The sequence below is a fragment of the Maylandia zebra genome, linkage group LG6 (assembly GCF_041146795.1).
Source record: "Maylandia zebra isolate NMK-2024a linkage group LG6, Mzebra_GT3a, whole genome shotgun sequence".
NCBI classification, from domain to species: Eukaryota; Metazoa; Chordata; class Actinopteri; order Cichliformes; family Cichlidae; genus Maylandia; species Maylandia zebra.
In genome coordinates this window covers 29,550,020-29,572,233 of record NC_135172.1, presented here as the reverse complement: position 1 = coordinate 29,572,233, position 22,214 = coordinate 29,550,020, and the positions used below count along the sequence as shown (strand labels likewise).

General features: G+C 39.6%; 1 protein-coding gene across 1 annotated transcript; it reads left to right on the top strand.

Annotated features, from left to right (window-relative positions):
* The first annotated feature begins 3,537 nt into the window (after window positions 1-3,537).
* Window positions 3,538-21,785, top strand: jpt1a (Jupiter microtubule associated homolog 1a). The gene is made up of 5 exons (XM_004539287.4): window positions 3,538-3,753; window positions 6,359-6,501; window positions 19,343-19,440; window positions 19,712-19,739; window positions 20,257-21,785. The coding sequence occupies exons 1-5, from the start codon at window positions 3,698-3,700 to the stop codon at window positions 20,388-20,390; spliced, it is 459 nt and encodes a 152-aa protein (XP_004539344.1). The 5' UTR covers window positions 3,538-3,697; the 3' UTR covers window positions 20,391-21,785.
* Window positions 21,786-22,214: the final 429 nt, after the last annotated feature.

The window sequence follows — 22,214 nt, the reverse complement described above, 5'->3', positions numbered from 1 at the left end:
TGATATGGCTGAGAGGGTTCAGGTCTTGGTAAATCCTGCAATTGTACTTTTGCACTAGACGGCCTCTAGTGTTGTTCTCAGGGTCCCTTTGATTGTTCATGTCCATTTGTGACTCATTGTGTCATAGGCTTTCTTGTAATTGTAATTCTAACTACTCTTGTGCAGAGTAGTCACTTTTGAGGCCAGACTGACCAATGTTCCGGCAGCATGGTGTTTTTTCTCTGTTTTTTCTCTCAATTCCTTTCTGGGCCCATGTATTGAGTCCTACGCCTATTCATCTGGAACAGGGGTCTCAAATTTGCAGCCCATGGGATGCTTGCAGCCAGTATGTTGACAAGAAGAAATTCAATTTTGCAGTTTGGCCCTTGAAGTTCCTTTTTTTGTTAGGAAGTATATGTTTTTTGTTGAGTGCAATGTTCAAGTAAGCTCTTTAAAAAGCAGAAACTTATTTAATATGAAGACATTATGAGCAGAGAGTACAAACATGTTGAGAGTTTGGGTGTGTTAGTTCAGTGAAAGTTATTTGTAAAGAAAACAAATTTCACTAGCAGTCAAAAACTAATGTGTACACATCTCTACATTTTTATTTTGTTAAATACAAACAAAATTATAGCCCAAGTGCTGCCACGTGTCTGGTTAGAAAGAGAGTACCAATTAGTGTTTTTTGGTAGTTCAATGAAAGGCTTCAGTTAGTTAAGAGAAGAAGAAGTTTGCTGATGTCTTCAACCTGTCATTATCCCAGGCTTTAGTCCCATGCATTTTCAAATCCTCCACAGTCATACCAGCCCCCAAAAGACTGGACATATCCACCCTAAATGACTTCAGGCCAGTGGCACTCACACCAGTTGCCATAAAGTGCCTAGAAAAACTGGTTCTCACACATATCAACCACATGGTCCCGGACACTGTCCATCCGCTCCAGTTTTCTTGCTGTCCCAATCGATCAGTGGATGACACAATAGCAATAGCCTTACACCACACTCTGCAACATCTGAAGAGTAGCAGAATGTAGAGCAGGATGCTTTTATTGTACTCCAGTTCTGCTTTCAATACCATGCGTCCGGGCAAGCTGACCAAGAAGCTGACATACCTTGGTGTCCCAACTCCCAACTGGATTCTGGATTTCCTGACAGATGGACCACAGGTGGTGAGAATGGGAGGACGAGCGTCTGCTGCGCTTACAGTCAGCACAGGGTCCTCGGCGGGCTGTTGCCTCAGCCCCAAACTCTCCACCCTGTATATGAATGACTGTGTCTCCACCCAGGATAACATCTTTGTCATTAAATACGCTGATGAGACCACCATCCTACGGTTTATCAAGGTGGGCATGAGTCAGGGTACAGCCCTCTTGTAAAGGGGGTATACTTTATAATTTACAATTTATATTAGTTTTGTGTTGTCTTGTTTATGTCCTTCAATGCACATATTAAACAAATATATAAGACTGCGTTCTTCCACTTGCGCAACATCTCTAAAATTAGAAATATCCTGTCTCAGAGTGATGCTGAAAAACTATTTCATTTATTTATTACTTCCAGGCTGGACTACTGTAATTCATTATTATCAGGATGTCCAAAAAACTCACTGAAAAGCCTTCAGCTAATCCAAAATGCTGCAGCAAGAGTCCTGACAGGGACTAGAAAGAGAGAGCATATTTCTCCTGTTTTGGCTTCCCTTCATTGGCTTCCTGTTAAATCCAGAATTGAATTCAAAATCCTGCTCCTCACATACAAGGTCTTAAATAATCAGGCCCCATCTTATCTTAATGACCTTGTAGTACCATATCACCCTATTAGAGCACTTCGCTCTCGCTCTGCAGGCCTACTTGTTGTTCCTAGAGTATTTAAAAGTAGAATGGGAGGGAGAGCCTTCAGTTTTCAGGCCCCTCTTCTGTGGAACCAGCTTCCAGTTTGGATTCGGGAGACAGACACTATCTCTACTTTTAAGATTAGGCTTAAAACTTTCCTTTTTGCTAAAGCATATAGTTAGGGCTGGACCAGGTGACCCTGAATCCTCCCTTAGTTATGCTGCAATAGACATAGGCTGCCGGGGGATTCCCATGATGCATTGAGTTTTTCCTTTCCAGTCACCTTTCTGACTCACTATGTGTTAACAGACCTCTCTGCATTGAATCATACCTGTTATTAATCTCTGTCTCTCTTCCACAGCATGTCTTTTATCCTGTCTTCCTTCTCTCACCCCAACCGGTCGCAGCAGATGGCCACCCCTCCCTGAGCCTGGTTCTGCCGGAGGTTTCTTCCTGTTAAAAGGGAGTTTTTCCTTCCCACTGTTGCCAAAGTGCTTGCTCATAGGGGGTCATATGATTGTTGGGTTTTTCTCTGTATCTATGAAGCGCCTTGAGGCGACTTATGTTGTGATTTGGCGCTATATAAATAAAATTGAATTGAATTGAATTGAATTTATTTTTGCCTATTTTTTTCAAGCATGCTTAGTATGACTGAGAGAGCAAAAGAATTCCAATGTGCCTTGACTGCTGATTTATGCACATATGGCAAATAATGAACCTTGAACCTTAATCTTAGCTCCTATGATGCCTGACAGGAACTTCCATTTTTTGCTGAAGCAGGTTACTGGTTGGTAGATGGATGGGGCCAATCCCTTCTGGGATCCTTGGGCTTCAGGAATGTCTGGCCTTCAGTTAATCATTCTGGGTGTTTCATCCATTAACAGCTGGTTCATTTATGCTGCAAGATGCTCATGAAATGCAGTTAACTTCTTTAGGGAGTAGGTGTGAATCATGTCAGGGCCTAGTGCTGTACAGTGCTAGGATGTCTGCCACTGTAATGGTTACTGGGTCCTGTTTAGGGAGATAGAGTGACTCACACTTCAATAGCTCTGAGTAAGTTTAATATCCATCTTTTGTATGAGATGTTTTTCGTATGGTGTTGAATTTGAATTTATCTTATTGTGTGTCACCTCCTGTCATGCTTCATTTCCTCATTTAGGGACATTTTGTTATACATCCCTTAAAATTTGGAGAAGTGCACTTGTAGTGAAAAGTTTACATACACTCACCATGAGCATGATCATGGTAGTTTGGGGCTTTTAGAATCAGAATCAGAATACTTATTAATCCCAGAAGAAATTATGTATAAGTGAACAGTCAGCATGCTGTTAACGCATCCTCGGGCTTCTTTGTACTGCTCTTTGTCCATGGTGGAAATATTTTACAGCATACATCTTAAATGACTTTAAAAAACAAGAAATCGGTGCGCAAATTTGAAGATATTTTGGATTTGGATTTTCTCTAATCCACAAATTCAAAATATACATACGGTCCAGCTCTAATCAGAGAAAACCGGAAATATGAAAATTGGCTTCACACTTAAATTCAAGGTGTCATTTTTGTTAATGGTTAGATAGCAAAGAGCAACTCCTCAGCTGCAAAATTTATATCCCTAAGCACACTAACATACAGTTTCACGTGAGCTAATTGAACCACAGAATCGCAGCCCCTTTTTTCCCCACAGTTGTCTTATTTTATTTTGAAACAACAGCCGGAAGTGAGATCTCTTTCGTCGTTTAGTTCTACACTGGTCCTCTCAGACTGGAAGCAGGTTGACTGGGAGCCACCAGCTAGGGTGGATAGTGATGAGGTGGTGAAATACTGCTTATGAGAGTGTAGTTTGGTTGCATACTGATAGGCTTAACATACTGTACGACATCTTGTGCAAAAATGACGACTACTACGACATTTCAAGGGATGGAGCCCGGTGCTAAAAGCAGTTCCAGGTAAAAGGCGTCTTTCAGACCTCTGTGTATCCGTTAGCCATCCACCATGAAGCCAACAAGTCCAGCATCCTCTGACTTTACCCCAACGCGAAACACAGGCTAACGGAGAAAAATAGACGACCGTTTTGTTGTTGCCCCTGCCTGTAATTGTTACTAAGGCGCCTAGACATAGTTTGAAAGTAAAGCCGTCGACGATACAATTATAAAGCTTGCTACCACGCCTTCCCATTTTGCCCATCCGGATATAGCATTCGAACGTGAGCGTTAGTTAGCAAGACAACACGTCTGTACCGCTGCCTTTTGTGGAGAGAGGATGCTTAGCGAGCTGATGCAGACTAATCGTGGTTCCGAGGCCTTTTATGCCTTCGTGTGTTTGTACTGCATTTCCTGCTTGAGTATTTTGTGGTTATTGTTTGGAAAACGTAGGGGAGTAAATATATATTCATTCAGCTGGGTGGGGTTCCCGCAGATTTCTGATCAGGGAAGCGAGATTATTATCGGAGGTGCAGTAAGACATGCTTTAGTCTGTCTTGCATATGGTCTGATTGAGGCGAGGGCCATGTTACTGCTGGCCACACCTGACATTATATAGACCATACACTGAATTCCACGTGTATTGTATTCGTTTATTAGATGCAATGAACATCTGATTTAAGACCAATATAAAAAAATAAATGAGCACTATTTAAACGAATGAGTTTTCAGAAAGTTATATGGTTATTGTAGCAAATTCAGTAGCACCATAATTACAGTGCACTTGGACGAAAGCATATTTTAATCATCATCACGCTGTAAAAACACAAACTGTTGTTATCTTTAGTGTTTTTGGAAACGTATACCAAAATAACATTGTTAAAATCTGCTGCATGTACAGCATAGAAAATTTAAGTTTCCTCAATTATATAGTCTCAATTACCCATGTATAAGGCACATCTGTATAAGGCACATCAGCTGGAATTAATTTGGTGCTAAAAGGTGCTCATAATACATTGTATTAATATAGTTTCGCAGCTGTTATAAGTTAGGTAATACAAAATGCAGTAGGAGATATGAGGATTAAAAAATATTTACTTTCACAATATTTGAAGAATCAAGGTATTCTGACACCTGTCATTTATACACAAACCATAAACACGCATATGCCACACCTGTGCATAAAGTACAATCCACATATTTAACACTGTTAAATAGCCTACTCCATTTTTAAGCATAACTAGTATAATGTATCACATAAATCACAGGTTAGTAATAATTATTGTCATTATCATATTTAATTGTTTTAGTGCACCATACATGCCATACATTATTGATTTGAAACGGCTCCTGTTATTTTCTAAAACTATATTTTTCCAGTTTTGCTTGTTTATTTTTATCAATACTGTTCTTACTTTCAGATAAATGTAGATTATACCTTTAGTGCAATAACTTTATATATTGCAGATTTTCCACTGCCCATTACCCAGAGTTCTTTAATAGAATCCCATAATAGACTGGGGGGGGGGGGTTTGCACCAATTATATACTGAACATGGTTGTATTTATGAATTAAACTCTTCATATACCATGATATCACATCTATAGATCTGAGGTTTCAGGTGTTATATTTATTTGATAGATATATCTCTCAAGTCTGTCTCGGTGTATGATATTCTAAACAGCAACTGAGTTGTGAGGTTATGTGGTGTAAAGAAAATTTTAGCCATTTAGTAATTTACATTTCTTTCTCTACCACTTAAAATCTGGCAGATGTACAGAAACCCATCGCTTAGTATAATAAATCTGTCTGATTCATTACTGGGTTAATCTAGTTTTGTTTTCACTTTTACTTTATGTTTCATTAAGAATTTTTAGTTTCAGTTAGTTTCACAATGGAGCTTGCTCATTTCGGTTTAGTGATTTTGTTTTCTTTTTATTCGTTTATTTGTTTCGTCATTGTCAGTGTCCCCACAGCAGGGAGATCCGCATTTTTCATATGGCAGATTATTATTTTTGGCTGACCTTCCTGCTCATTGCCCAAGGGATCCATGTTCCGTTCTTGGAATGAACCTAATATGTTAGTTTTCAGTTTTGTTTTAGTTGATTATAAAAAACTGTAGTCGTGACTCTTACACACATAGGGGTGATCGTGGCTCAAGAGTTGGGAGTTCGCCTTGTAATCGGAAGGTTGCCGGTTCGAGCCCTGGCTTGGACAGTCTCGGTCGTTGTGTCCTTGGGCAAGACACTTCACCCGTTGCCTACTGGTGGTGGTCAGAGGGCCCGGTGGCGCCAGTGTCCGGCAGCCTCGCCTCTGTCAGTGCGCCCCAGGGTGGCTGTGGCTACAATGTAGCTTGCCATCACCAGTGTGTGAATGTGTGCGTGAATGGGTGGATGACTGGATATGTAAAGCGCTTTGGGGTCCTTAGGGACTAGTAAAGCGCTATATAAATACAGGCCATTTACACTCCCCCCACTGGGATGCTCATTGTTGTACGAGCCAAAACACAATTCACTGAATTTTATTGATATGAGTATAAGCGAAGCATTAATTCTAAGGCATAACATTTAATAAATACATATAAATATTGGTAGAAAAGTGAGAAGAAACAGAAGAGTCTCTCTCTTTCCAGGGTTTTGCGCCCTCCTGGTGGTGGCTCCAACATTTCGCTTGGTGCAGATGAGGAGAAGCCGCCTGTCCGGAAAAACAAGATGGCGTCTAGCGTTTTTGCCGAGCCAGAAGACCCTTATGCTAATCGAAGGAACAACCCACCAGGTAATATCTGCATCACATCTGCACATATGTTGCTTTTGTCAAAAAACCTACAGCTCAATTTGCCATAGCCATCTTATTTAGAAAATGTATCCAGAATCTGTTTCCAGTCATGATAGTTCACACAGCAGGTTAGCTTCCCAAAAGATCGTGATTATATATTGGACCAAAAGTGTTTGTCTCGTAAGCAACAAGTTTGCAGAAATCTTGAATATTTGTGTAGTTTTGACTGCTTCAATTCCTTGTTAAAGCACAGGGTTTATTGTTTAAAATGAAAATGTTCAGAATGGCCTTTTTAATTTAATTAATTATTTTTATAGCGCCAATTCACAATAGCAGTAATTTTTTATTGTAGGATGAAGACCCTGTAATATTAGACAAAAAAACAAACAAACAAACAAACCCAAACTACAGTATATTAAATGCAGGAGTGGTGTATAAACGAACAGGGAATGAAAAGCAATGAGTGAAGAAGAAATACTCAGTAGATCACAGGAACCCCCTTAGTAACCTAAGGCTATTACAGCATAACTAAAGAATGATTCAGGGTAACTTGACCCAGAAAGGAATGTTTTAAGCCTAATCAAAAAGTAGAGAGGGTCCCAAATCCAAACTGGGAGCTGGTTCCATAGTAGATTGACCTGTTAGGTTAAAGGCTGTTGCCCCGATTCTACTTTTAAAAAACTACAAACTTTAAGTAAGCCTGCATTCTGAGAGTGAAGTGCTCTGTTAGAACATAAAACCATGGGAAAACAGCAGTGGTTTATTTTTATAGTTTCTGTCAGAACACTGCACCATTCTGGAGAAACTGAAGGCTTTTCAGGGAGCGTTTAGAGCAGACTGTTAGTAAGGATTTACAAAAGTCCAGCCTAGAAGTGTTAAATGTACAAACTAGCTTTTCAGCATCACATTTCAGACTTTTTTTTCGCAAGCTGAATGAAGTAAGTGCTACATATTTGTTTAATGTGCGTGTTGAAGGACATATTCTGATCAAAAATGACTACAGGTTAAAGAGTAAGTATCTGGTTAGACAACATGTGCCGAAGATTGTTAAGATGGAGTACAATAACTTCTAATGTCTGAATTGAGAGGTAGGAAATAAGAAGCAATCCAGACCTTTATTTTTTTAAGACATACCTATAGCTTAACTACACTCAACAAAAATATAAACGCAACACCTTTGTTACTGCTCCCATTCCCCATGGGATGGACGTAGAGACCTAAAATTCATTCCAGATACACAATATAACCATCCCTCCCAAACAGTGGTCACAAATCAGTCCAAATGTGTGGTAGTGGGCACATCTGCCATATTGAGATAATCCATCCCACCTCACAGGTGTGCCACATCAGGATGCTGATCTGACATCATGAGTAGTGCACAGGTGTACCTCAGACTGCCCACAACAAAAGGCCACCCTGGAATGTGCAGTTTTCTGCGCTATTGGGGGTCCGGGGACCCAGAACCGGTCAGTATCTGGTGTGACCACCATTTGCCTCATGCAGTGCAACACATCGTCGCATGGAGTCTATCAGATTGTCAATTGTGGCCTGTGGAATGTTGGTCCACTCCACTTCAATGGCTGTGCGAGGTTGTTGGATATTCGTGGGAACTGGTACACGCTGTCGTATACGCCGGTCAAGCACATCCCGAACATGCTCAATGGGTGACATGTCCGGTGAGTATGCTGGCCATGCAAGAACTGGGACATTCTCAGCTGCCATCTGCCCTGAACAATGTGAACCATGATTCATCCGTGAAGCGCACACCTCTCCAACGTGCCAGACGCCATCAGATGTGAGCATTTGCCCACACAAGTCTGTTACGGCGACGAGCTGGAGTCAGGTCAAGACCCCGATGAGGACGACGGGCATGCAGTTGAGCGTCCCTGAGACGGTTTCTGACAGTTTGTGCAGAAATTGTTTGGTTGTGCAAACCAATTGTTCCAGCAGCTGTCTGGGTGGCTGGTCTCAGACGATCTTGGAGGTGAACCTGCTGGATGTGGAGGTCCTGGGCTGGTGTGGTTACACGAGGTCTGCGGTTGTGAGGCCGGTTGGATGTGCTGCCATATTCTCTGAAACGCCTGTGGAGACGGCTTATGGTTGAGAAATGAACATTCAATGCACGGGCGACAGATCTGGTTGACATTCCTGCTGTCAGCATGCCAATTGCACGCTCCCTCATTGCTTGTGGCATCTGTGGCATTTTGCTGTGAGACAAAACTGCACATTCCAGGGTGGCCTTTTGTTGTGGGCAGTCTGAGGTACACCTGTGCACTACTCATGATGTCAGATCAGCATCCTGATGTGGCACACCTGTGAGGTGGGATGGATTATCTCAATATAGCAGATGTGCCCACTACTACATTTGGACTGATTTGTGACCACTGTTTGGGAGGGATGGTTATATTGTGTATCTGGAATGAATTTTAGGTCTCTACGTCCATCCCATGGGGAATGGGAGCAGTAACAAAGGTGTTGCGTTTATATTTTTGTTGAGTGTAATTGATTTGTGTCATTTAGCCTCATGGATATATACATCCGGGTATCATCTGCATCATCTGAAAATAAATAGTCATTGTCTCATTGTAGAAACCTCTGGAACACCATGGTTTAATAAGTCTTATTGTTGCAGTGCTGAATATATACAGTTGTGGGTATGAATGTGATGGTAAGTTTGGTCTTTTAATGATTTCTTTGAAATATTATTGTGGTAGAATGATTGTACAGCATAGATCTTTAATGATTTTGAAAAACAAAAATGGGGTGCACAACTTTGAATTTGTTTATGATTTTTTTCTAATCCACACATGGTCAAAGTATACATATACCCACTAATATTTGGTTAAATGGCACTTAGCAAGAAACCTCGCCCTCAACCAGATGCTTTTAGTAGTTATTAACAAGCTTCTGGCATAATTCTGGCTGGATCTTTGACCGCTTGTTTTGGCTCATAGAGTTCATTTAAATTGGTTGGTTTCCTGGCACAGACTTGGCTTTTAGGCATAATTCACAAATCGTCAGTAGAGTTAAAAAGGGTTGGTCGGGGCTTTGGGTAGGCCATTCTAAATGGATTAGAGAAAGTCCAAAACAAATGAAAACTTGTGCACCCAATTCTTGTATTTTTATAAATCATTAAAGATGTATGCTGTACAATGATTCCATCCTGAAAAAAAGAAGTTCAACGAAATGATAGAAAACCAAACTTACCATGACATTCATGCACATGACAATGGTATGTAGACTTTTGGCCTTAAGTGTACTTTCCTAAATGTAGATTGATGCACAACAACAAAAAAAACACAGAAAAAAGGAAATGAAACTAGACATGAGGTAAATATGATGCTAGGTATTGCAATTTTTATTTGCTTCTCTTGTTCCAGAGCATTTTCCCCAAATGAGCATGAGACACACCTAAAAAGAAAATAAATTATTTAAACATCAACATAATTTTAAAAGTACATCTTACAAAATAGGTCTATTACGCATACAGCTACAAAAATGGCTCTTCAGTACTGAATGTCTACTGTAAATTTGAAGATCTCAGGGTCTCTAGTGAAACAGTTTTTAATGTATGATGTTAGAAATATATTATAAATTGTCATTAGTAAATTTATCCTTCTATCATTTGGGGAATTGGCCTCTGGATACCTTTTGGCAACTTAAGATAGACACTGTTGTGATAGGCCTGTAAAAAAAGTGGTAGGAAGTATCACATACAATGGTGTGTTGGTGGAAAGTCCAGAGACATGAATAACCATGTGATGACATCAGTGTAAAATACACTTCACCAAGAAAGTAGCTGACATCAGGAAGCCTACATCAGGAAGTGTTCAAGGGTCTATTAATATATGGGGGAATTTACTTAACAATAGAGAGTAGTTTAGTATTAACAATCTTTTCATCTTCTGAGCCACACAATAAAGATTTGAGTAATACTATAGTACCTACAGGATCTTTAAAGTCCTGTATGATTTCATACCAAATGCAAGAAAAGCTTCCACACAGTTCCTTCCTCCTTTTTTACTTCTCATATTGAGTGGTTGAAAGTAATAGTCCTCTCTTTGTTCTGAAAGTTTAAGCTGGATATAATTCACTCAAGTCCCAGCTTTCAGTTCCTTCTTTTACTTCTCTGTGTTTTGGTGTTTTGAGAAGTGGGACACTTGTCCTGAGTTGTTTTGAACTTTGATTAAGCAGAGTAAGGTCTTCTTCGAATTAGCAGGCTCAAGTATATTTCTTTCCTTCTCCTTTCAAGAAGTGATTTACTCACAGTCACTGAGCAGGTTTCTTTTTTTCTGCTTACTTACCTAACCTGATCTGCAACTGCCACAGCATGTTTGTCAAAGACAAGAGAGAGAGTAAGAGATTTATGTGTTTACAGAGACACGTGGGGTGGTATGGGATCACATTACATTTCTGTTTAACACAGTAATGTAATGTTATTTTACTGAATTCAGTAATCACATTATATTTACAAATCAAAAGGTTAATAAATGAATGCCAAGCATGTTTTTTTTTCCAATTATTTCCACAATGACTGATTTAAAAAGGAAAAAAAAATCAAACATGGAATTGTTTTTCACATACTTCCGCACAGTCAGCTGATTCCAGTTGGTGTGCTTGGAGAAGGAAAATGGTAGAGTAGTTTACAGCTTTTTAGAAGTGGAGATATCTGCATTACTTATATTTCTCCTTTATAGCATTCAAGCCTTAGTTCGTACCTGTGGCTGTTTCTACAGTTGACTGGCCACCGCTGCGAAGTACTCTCTGGGCTGGTGTTTAACTTTGCTGTTGTCTTTGTGTTAAATCTTAAAGAAACAGCTTGTGTATCTCTTCATTAGAGTAGTAATTTGTGCCCTTGTTTGGGCTTGTAATTATGTGAAAATGCAATTCAGAAAATATTATGGAGTAAAGCAAAAGTGCTACAGTGAGTACTGTAACAAATTACCTAACAAATTTTTATTTTAGGTAACAAGTAATGTTACTACTATGATATAACAACTCCATAAAATACCAAGACTATAGGAATAGCATGAATAGGAATAAATTTATCTGTTTATTTTTCATTGACCAAATGTCAAATTTTCAGTTGTTTTATGTCACGGTCTCCATTGCATGCTTTTATAAGCTCAAAGTACATATTCACATAAACTAATTATCATAAACGCTTCCTTGTTCTTTCTCAGAAGTGGATTTATTGTAATCCTGTGGCGTCATGAATGCTGCCAAGTCTAGACTGTCTGGAAATAAAGCAACAGGCACTCTATCTGAATAAAACACATTTTTGTGCTCACTATGTTCAGAACTCATGATCACTTTATTAGGTACACCTGTTGGACTGTGCATTAACACAAATATCTAATTGGGCAATCACATAATAGCAAATCAGTGTATTTAGCCATCCAGGCTAGTTTAATTGGATAAATAATGACTTGTGTCAGTGGTTTACCCTGGTGGTGGAATGTACACTTTAGTGTCTTAGTACCAATTGAGTAGGGCGGCAAACAAAAGATTATTTTGGCAGTCGGCTAATCTGCAAATGATTTTATTTTTGATTAATCAATTAATTCAATGCAATTCAATTTCATTTATACAGCGCCAAATCACAAAAACAGTCGCCTCATATATTGTGTCCCAAATCCAAACTAGGGGTGGGTTTTGGTGATTGATTTATCGATTAAAATCTATTCTGGCTTGGATAACGTGATATCGATTCATTAAAATCCTGAATCAATTTTTAAATCTAAATTTGTTGCCCAAAACGCCAGAATCTCAGGTTAAACCTCACAAAATTTCAACAACCACCAAACAGCTAAAATAGTAAATGATAGCAGGTACACAGATTCTGCACTAAGATGTAAACACAAAGCACGGACCCGCCGACGGATCAGAATCAGTGAGATGTCGCCTTTCTCACCCGACGACATTGACACAGTCGGGCTGAAAGCCGACAGCTCACTGATTCTGATGTTTCGGCGGGTCCGCGCTTTGTGTTTACGCCCTTTTTTGCACTAGATTCTGAAGCTGGAGGTTTTTATCTCTCTCCAAACAATATTGACCGAACCAGCAGCAAAAGAAGATCCAAACTACGCTTCACATTTCGCTTCACATATCTTGTTTTCCCTTTCTTACTTTTGCTGTTTCGCTTCCAGCACGATAAAATCTCACTTCAGGCACAGCTCTCTGTCTCTTTTAGTGTACTTCAAGAACAGTGTCCCATCTAAAAATCTCAGTTTTCTCCATTATTTGCTTGCTTATTACCCACCAGTCTAACGTTGTTTACAGTGCTGTCGGCCGCTGTTTTTTTTCCTTTTACTTACTTCTGAAAAGAAAGCTTCATTTCTGCAGTTAAATAGGCTACTGAACAAATTTAAACTTTTTAAAATTATGCAAAATGCTTAGCTGTGCATGTAATAAAACCTCTGTAACTTTGCTCTGCTTCACTTCAGCAGCATCAGGTAATGTTCATCGAATCGAACCGTGGATCGAATCAATTCGGGACCTTCTGAATCGGAAACGAATTGATTCTAGAAATTACCTAGTCCCTGTCAGTACTCTTGCTGCAGCATTTTGGATTAACTGAAGGCTTTTCAGGGAATTTTTAGGACATCCTGGTAATAATGAAGTACAGTAGTCCAGCCTGGAAGTATTAAATACATGAACTAGTTTTTCAGCGTCACTCTGAGACAAGATATTTCTAATTTTAGAGATGTTGTGCAAATGGAAGAAAACAGTCCTACATATTTGTTTAATATTTGTTTTGAATGACATATCCTGGGGAAAAATGAATGACATTCTAAAAATGACAGTGTTACTGGAGGCCAAGGTAATGCTATCCAGGGTAAGTATCTGGTTAGATACCATATTTCTAGGAATTTTAGGGCCAAGTACAATAACCTCAGTTTTATCTGAATTAACCTAGGTTTGTGTAGATGACTCTCCATTTACATGAACAAATTGGAGTCTTTTAAATAGATATGATACAAACTACTGCAGCGCAGTACCTGTAATACACACAGCGTGCTCTGCTCGCTCTAATAGAATATTATGGTCAACAGTATCAAACGCTGCACCGAGGTCTAGCGGGACAAGAGACGAGTCCACCGTCAGAGGCCACAAAAAGATCATTTGTAACCTTCACTAAAGCTGTTTCTGTGCTGTGATGAGCTCTGAAACCCGATTGAAACTCTTCAAATAAGCCATTCCTCTGCAGATGATCTGACTACTACTCTTTCAAGAATTTTTGAGATGAAAGGAAGGTTGTAGATTGGCTTATAATTAGCTAAGACAGCAGGGTCAAGAGACGGTTTATCTACTGCCAGCTTGAAGTCCTGTGGTAGCCCATTATTAGAGATGGGTTGATCATATTTAGGATTGAAGCATTAATTAATGGCAGGACTTCTTTGAGCAGTTTTGTAGGAATGGGGTCTAAAAGACATGTTGATGGTTTGGAGGAAGTAATTAGAAAAAGACTCTAAATATCAATGGTATGAAAGTAGCTGTGGATAATGTTACATATATGAGTTGATTATGAGTCATTTTTTCTCTAATGGTTAAATTTTTTGTGAAGAAGTAGGGTTGTTCTTATTTTCTTAAATCAGTGAAGATGTTCTAACTTTACAGAGGGCTTTTTCAAAAAGCAGCAAACTATTCTTCCGAGCTAAATGATGACCTTCTAAATTTGTATAACACCTTTTCCTCTCCAGCTTACCAGTTACCTGCATTAAGGTGCGCGTTTTAGAGTTACACCAGGGAGTCAAGTACTTCTGATTTGAGGCCTTATTTTTCACAGGAGCTACAGTAGCCAGAGTCATAGGTAGTGAGGAGGCAAAGTTATTAACAAGATAATCGACCCCTGTTAGTAGCGTTCAGGTAGCTTCTCTGCTCTGTGTTGGTACAGGGCATTGAAGATTACAACAGTGGGTGGATTATATTCTTTAACTTTAAATCTACTCCCCACTGCTGTGTAATCTATTATTGTAAATTTAAATGTTATTAGGAAATGATCAGACGGGAGATGGTTTTCAGGAAGCACTATTAAATGTCAGTTTCTATGCCATATGTTAAAACAAGATCTAGAGTGTGATTAAAGTGGTGGGTGGGTGCTTTTACATTTTGAGAGAAGTCAGTTGAGTCTAATAACAGATTAAATGCCGTGTCGTGACACCAGTGTGTGGACATTTTAAATGTCCGCACATTGCAGTGGTGCTGCTGTGGAGGAAAAGTTGTCTTTTGTGAAATTTCACCCACACAGAAGTCTCTGTCTTGATCTTCTTCCATTATTCCACTTGTCTCTCATTGAAAACGCTAGATCCAGGTAAACAGAAACAACTATTTGGGATTTCCTCTCTTTGGTTCACCGTTGTTTTCGCTGCATTTTTCTTTGTTAGTATTAAGCAAAAAAAAAATTTTCTGGCACAACTTCACCTGCTTCCAAGGTGCATGGAGAGGATGAAAGAATTCACAAAGTAGGAACTCCAGCAACACTTGAGGGAAGATGAACAACTTTAATAATTGACCAACGCGTTTCGGCTTGGGGCCTTCATCAGGGTCACAAGCCGAAACGCGTTGGTCAATTATTAAAGTTGTTCATCTTCCCTCAAGTGTTGCTGGAGTTCCTACTTTGTTAGTATTAAGCTCAGTCTTAGCAGACCATGAGAGAGATAGTGCCCCCATATCTTCCTGTAGTGTATTGCAGATATAAAAACATATTTATTTGGTTTTAGAATATGATGCATCAACATCAAAATTGCATATTGACAATTTTTCAAGTCAGCGTCATGAACTGTGTCGATGAATCACTACAACCCTACAGTTGAACAGTGTCTGAATGCAGCAGCCTACCTGAATAGTTTTGCAGACAATGCTCCAAGTTTTCATGACCACAATGTACTAATCTTCTTATAGCTGCTTCCTGTTGGATAGTATACCATGCCACAAAGCTCAAACCATCTCATGTTCGTTTCTTGAACAATGTGCTCACTGTACTCAAATTGCCTGATCATTCACCTGAGCGTCTTTGCATTGTGCTGAACCGGAAGATTTCCATAATGGATTTCTGTCAAATCTGCAGCAACTACATATCATCAGTATGGATCAACGTCTCTGAGTTTCCAGCACCTTGTTGAATCTCTGACAGAAAGAATTAAGAAAGTTCTGAAAGCAAAATATGGGACCTAAACAATACCAGTAAAGTGTAGCTAAAAATAAAAAGTGAGCAGTAAATGTAATTTTAACACAGAAGTTACTCTTCAAACTATGGAAATTACAGGTGGAAGTGTAATTTGAAATAAAATGTGCAGTATTACCCTGTAGATTATGCGTAGGATATAGTACAAGTACTTAAAAATGAAAATGCTTAAAATTATTTTTTAATAGCAGTGCTTGCGTCAGTGTATTATTTTGCATCTGCTGTACACACACAGTAATGCGTGTACGAGCCAGATGTTCTTATTGGCACCAGTGTTGGGTAAGTTACTTTAAAATAGTAACTTAGTTACATTACTAGTTACTTCTCTCAAAAGTAACTCAGTTACTTCAAGTTACTCGTTACTTTCAAAGTAACTAGTTACTAGGGAAAGTAACTTTGGTTTTACTCAGAATTCTCTTGTTAATGTGTTGCTTCCATAACTTTGCCAATCTTCTAGCTTGCTTACTTGCCACAGTGCACTGTGCCACCTACCAATAGAAAGGAAAAGTAATGTGCATATTTCCACGAGAGAAATCCCACGCCTGGACCGTCATTGACTGCTGCCATGATTCTAGCCTACGTCACAGCGTCATGTGCGCCTTTTACATCCAACACAAAAACTGCAGTCGTGGTGCTTTCGATTGTACTCAGAACTCGGAAATTCTGCCTTCCGAATAGGAAGATGTAGGTAACACCAGACTGCAGATGAGCTGCATACAGAGCTGGACTGGGACAAAAAAAATCATCCCGGGCATTTTGACTAGAGACTGGCCCACCATTATAGGGAAAATCATAAAGCCTTTGAATGAAAACAAACACTGTTGTGACAGTGATGTACACTGTTTTGATGGTATATATGCATCAATCTATCAATCGTTTGTTGTAAGATTCAGATAATTATTTTTTAAAAGCTAGACATTTTAAATGAGAATAAGAAAGAAAAGTATTTCTTTGTGCCCCCCTTTCCCTGTTAATGCCCTACCTGCCCCCCTGGCAACACTTTGCTAGACCCGCCCCTGCACAGTTACCAGCTGTCGGCTACTTAGAAAAGGATCCTGGTGTTATTTGTCTCTCAGAAACAGTTCATAACTTCCCTTCAACTCATTCATGTCACCTAAAAGGTAAACCTGTTTCTCCATCACCTGTTCAGCTCTGATGATTCAGTAAGGACATCTCCTGGTTTCATCTTCATGTTTCCCTCTCACCAGATAACCAAACCATATCATGACCAGCAGCTTTTTTGCAGCTGTGGCTCCAGCAAACATCAGCTGATACTAGAAATTAATATTAAATAAATTCTAACAACAGCTGATCAAGCTTAAACGTGCTGCTGTTGTTTAGCGCGACATCCGCTGGTTTCCTCTTTCTGCGCAAAGTGGGCGATAAACACACAAGAGAGAAAAGACGATCAGCTGATCACTGATCAGTTTTCATGATTGAAGTAGAAACGGGAGAGGGAGGGGGAGAATGAGAGAAGAGGCAGCTGTGCAGCGTAAAGACACAGAGTAACTCCAGCTTTGTGCCTTTTTCATTGTAGCTGAATTACGGGACAAACTGTTCCTTTTCACCTCAATAAGAAACGCGTAATATTTTCTCTGAATACCAGACGGGACGGTTGGCAACTCTAATAACTTATGAACAAAATAAAGTTAAACATCATTAACTTCATAGCACCCACCCAGCTGTATAGAAACTCCGTCATGCTAGCTAGCACGCAGTACGGAAAAAGTCAGAATAACGAAAATAAACTCCACCTAAACTTGGTTCATATCTGACCCAGAGAGACTGCAGGTCATAACTTCTTACCTGAAGTTCAGTTCACACTTGGACCGGCGGCCGCCTCGGGTCTCTTTTCCTTCTGCGTCCCTTTTCCTTCATCCACCTGCTGCCTCCACCACTTGCTAATGTTACTGAATCTGTGGAAGCTCCGCGATAGCCACCACACGAAGTAACGAGTAACGACCCTATCTAAATCCCAGTAACGAGTAACGCGTTCCTGATTTTGGCATAATAACTAGTTACCGTGCTCGTTACCACAATAATAACGTAGTTACTGTAACGCGTTACTTAATAACGCGTTAGTCCCAACACTGATTGGCACAGACCTAAACCCCCAAACGCTAGAGTACTCACTCATGACTTCATGATGTACAAAGACAAACAGCTCTGTGTGTCAAATATTTTATCCTTTACATATTTAGGGAAAGTAAAAACAAATGGCAGTAAAATGTTTAAGCATCTGTCCTTGTGGCAGCAGAGCTCAGTCTGTTAGAGAAAGTGCTCTGCTGACTATCCAGTTAAGTGGTGCACAGGGTGATTTAGTTCATCATGACCTCATAAGGTCACGTTTTCTGAAAATCCTGTGAATGCAATAACTTGAGAACAAGGCGAATTTATACCACAGGTGTATCTACTAGGTGGCTGCGGAGTAGCACTGATGGCCGTCTCACCAGCATCGGTGCCGGTGACACCGAGAGATGTGATGTTAGCAGGATTTGCAGGCATTCATTCAGCCAAAAAAGTCAGTTGGTCCTTTAGAATATGTTATAAAATGGGATGACGGTAAGCTGGTACCTTTTATCTGATATAATAAATGTGCAAAAAAAAATAATACTGAAAAGTTTAAGAAGTTCATATTACGTAGTTGAAATGTCACATTAAGCTGTTGTCGATTTGGAGAATAGGACCACTTTTTTTCCGTGAGAACAAATTATAAAAATGTAAATTTGCCTTTTTGGCCTTCTTCTCTACCCCCAATCATGTGTTGATAGACAGTATTTCTGAATAGCCGTTATTTATACCGAAACTGACAGACACATGCGTTGCTGTTAGGCTTGTGAATAAGGGTACTGAGAATGAACCAGAAACCCCCTGGAGGCGAAAAGGAAATGGCCTACACAGTAAAAGTGGCCTACGCAGGAGAACATGACTGCGCATCTAAATTAACCTCAGTGTGAAAATGGTTGTTGTAAGACGGACATTTCGTGCGAAAGTGTAACTGAAGAAATGTCAAACTTCCCCAGAGCACAATTTAAAACTGGAAGGTCATATGTAGGAGTCCAGTCAGTGCGCAGCTGTTTGAATAGCTTCTATCATGAGATTGTTATTTCCTGCCCTCACAAATGTCATTTATTACTTGCAAATATTTCATGGGAAACTGAAAATGTGTCATTTATCTGCTTATAATCAGGCCATTTATTACATATTTGCATCTGGTTGCATCGATCAATGCTCTCTGATTTAGGTGTCGCTGTTTTGTTTTGTTTTTCAATTAGATTTTGTAGAAAATCTGTGAAGAACGAAGTGTGGAGGATTGTGTCAGTCAGGCGTGTCTGACAGTTGGCTCGGCTTGGGGTATTTTTAAATCTCCGGGGTCTCATTGCCTCAGAGAAGTTTTAATGCACCAATTCTCAGATGTTGTTATTCAGTGATGTTTTTTTGAGATGCCTTTTTATTTTCCACTGGTGGATCATTAAAACACAGTTCTTGAGACATGCTGGCAGTGATAAGGGATAGTCCCATATGTGTGTCTGCCTGTCTGTCCAGCTCTGCAGTCCAGACTGAAACAGCTCAACACAGACACACATATAATACGTGTTTATTTAAATTGGGATTGTCTTTCTCGTTATTCCCAATATTTCATTCCTCTTCTAGGCGGGAAACCAACAGGTGTGCTGTGTGGAGAGCCATCGGCCCCCCTGAGGAGAGGAGGAAATCATACTACCAGTCACTTGGGGGACACGCCCACCACAGTAAGACAAAGGCTCAGATCATGAGATGCACAGAGAAAGGAAGTGAAACTTAAGGCCAAACAAACACCAAGAAACAGCTTAAGTCCAAACTATTTAAAGTATCAATGTTTTCCTCTTCTTCCTTTTGAGAAATTACCAAATGACACTTGGGTTGTAACTAGTGCTGTTGAACTGCGCTGTGAATGTGCGTTTTTCCATCAAAACAGTTGTACAAAGTTCCTTTATGAAGTTGTCAAACATTCATCCTTTCTTTTCTGCTTATCTTGATTAGGATGGAGATATCTCTGTACGTGAAAATGGTAAGAGCATGTTTCTTGATCACATCATTGTTATTTTAGTTCGAAACCTCCCTGCACCCAAACTGTTGGCACATTTATACAAGTCAGTTTTAATATAATGCTTACAACACATACACAGAAAGGAGAGGAAAAGAAACACTGACATGGTAATATTATTATTCCCCCTGACTCCCCCAGTCTGCCTCCCTGAGTTAACTATACATAAGGTTTAATGGTCTGCTTGAATTTAGAGTTGTAGAACCAGTTTACCAGGGGAAACTAAATATGTGCAAAGCAAACTAACTTTCAAGCTTAGTGTTCATTTGAAAACAGGGCAGGAGAAGCAAATTATTGTTATCTGCAGTTGAGTTGAAATGGAGAGTAAACTGAAAACAACAGGAAACACCCACATCCAATGGCATTCATAGTTTGTTTAGAGAGTGAACACGATAAACTTGACACACAGACTGTGCTTTCAAGTAGAAGTCATAAGGGAACATTTCCTTATTTATTTTGTAAACTGTCTTTTGATGCTCAGAAAACAGCGCTGCTGAGCCTGAAGCAGTTCGAGAGCAGCAAGATGAGGCCCCCCAGGCTGAGGAACCCTGTGCAGGACTACCATCTGGCCGCCGAAACCCCCCGGGGGGCAAGTCCAGCCTGATCCTTGGTTGAAAGCCACTCGACTACCCCTCCTTACCTCCATTCATCTTCGAACATCTTTTTTATTTAAAGCAAGAATCCCCAGCTCATTTGTCTGTCCTGCAGGAATCCTCTGATGTCCAGCAGACACCAGTCTCCTCCACACCCCCAAGTGCATTGTTTTGATACCTCTTTTTTGAAAACCGTTTTGTACTGTTTTTATTGTTTGTTTATTTTGACAGAAGCACTTTATGTATTTCTATGTATACGGTTCAAAGTCTGTCTTTACCTCTGAAATGCATTTGACCTGCCAGGTAGGGTACAAGGCTCACATTTCTCACATCAGCCAAATGGTAAATCTCCCCTAACTTTAATGCAACAGCACAAGCTGTGAATGAATAGAGAAGCATTTTGTAGAACACAAGCAAAGGAAAAAAGCTTTTGCTCCGTGTTGATCTTTGACCCAATCTTGCATGCATGTCCAGTCTTTAACGTATGAATGTGAGAAGAAACATAACTGTGAATTTTCTTCCGTTTAATCTGTTAAATACTTTTTCTTTTTTTTGTTGTGAAACAATTCTTGTTCTTGTTGTTGCATGAAGTTGGACTCTTTCTACTGATTATAGTATTATTATCCACAGGATTCTCATAAATTACTGTCATTATGATCTGGAAAATGCAGACATTGTCTTCAGTTGAGTACTGTAGGGTCACATGCCAGGTAAAATAAAAAAACTAAACAAAAAAAACAAAAGAAAGTTGGAACAAGCCGTTTTTGCTACTGTCTCGAGCATTAGATTATTGTAACCCCAGTGCCGGTTTTAAGTGCCCCGTGTTTTTATAGGTAAAATTTACTCCAAATTTTACTCTAAAGTGCGCCTGTTTGTGTGTTAGGCTACAGCATCAAACAAGGTTGGGTTTCTTAATTGCATCCTACCAGTATCACAGATGGGTGTTTTTTCCATTGCATTTGCATTGAAAATCCATGGACTGTTTATAGTCCCGACAGCTGTGTTCCTGGTAAACCCATCCTAGATTTGACAAGTGACCTTATGACAACCCAGCCTTCTTTTCACTGCTCTCCCCCTTTTATACATTAGTTGGTATTCTTGCTCACTGGAAATTTAGAACAATCTTTCTGTAACTTTCACGTGGCATTATTCCAACCAAAATTCTTCTACTTGCTTCTGTCCTCTTGAGTCACCTGCATGACAGCAAGCTGTCACGCAAGAAAATCTGCATTTTAAGTTTGCATTGTTTAGTGTTGTGTCTTTCTCTTATAAGATAACCTTTATTAGTCCCACACGTGGGAAATTTGTTATGTTTATTATGATGCAGCGCTTGCATCATACCATTTCCTGTTGCTGGATGTAAGTCACTGCTGAAATTTAAAATCAATAAATGGCACAAGTGGACATTGACATTAAATCAGTTTTGACCATCGGCTGTGTTTGTATATTTGTAGTGGCTGTTAGTTCGTTTTACTTGGGGGGGGGAACTTTGCAGCCACTAATTTGCCTGATTAATAAAATAAAATATTATTTGAACAGTTACAACTTCTTGAGCTATGACTCAGTATTTGTGTTTTACCCCTCAGCTATAAAAGGCTGATGAGGTATGGTCAACCAGGTGGGCGACCAAAGTTTGTGGATGTGAGAACGAGGAGATGTAGGATTGGTGTTTCTACTAAAAATCAGGGTAAAGTTGGAAGCTCAGTAACCTTGACCTCAAGGTCAGAGGTCAGGTTTTCTCAAAATCTTGTGAATGAGATGACTCAAGAAGAAAATCACTTAGGGTTTTGGAATTGATACCATAGATGCATCTTCTTAATATCTTGGATTAATTTGAATCTCAGTG

What these genes read in the sequence shown, in the direction of transcription:
- jpt1a (XM_004539287.4), top strand. Translation starts at nt 3,698, where the DNA reads ATGACGACTACTACGACATTTCAAGGGATGGAGCCCGGTGCTAAAAGC. An exon ending in TCGAAGGAACAACCCACCAG is followed by an intron (nt 6,502 to 19,342) that starts GTAATATCTGCA and finishes TTCCTCTTCTAG; the next exon opens with GCGGGAAACCAACAGGTGTG. An exon ending in TATCTCTGTACGTGAAAATG is followed by an intron (nt 19,740 to 20,256) that starts GTAAGAGCATGT and finishes TTTGATGCTCAG; the next exon opens with AAAACAGCGCTGCTGAGCCT.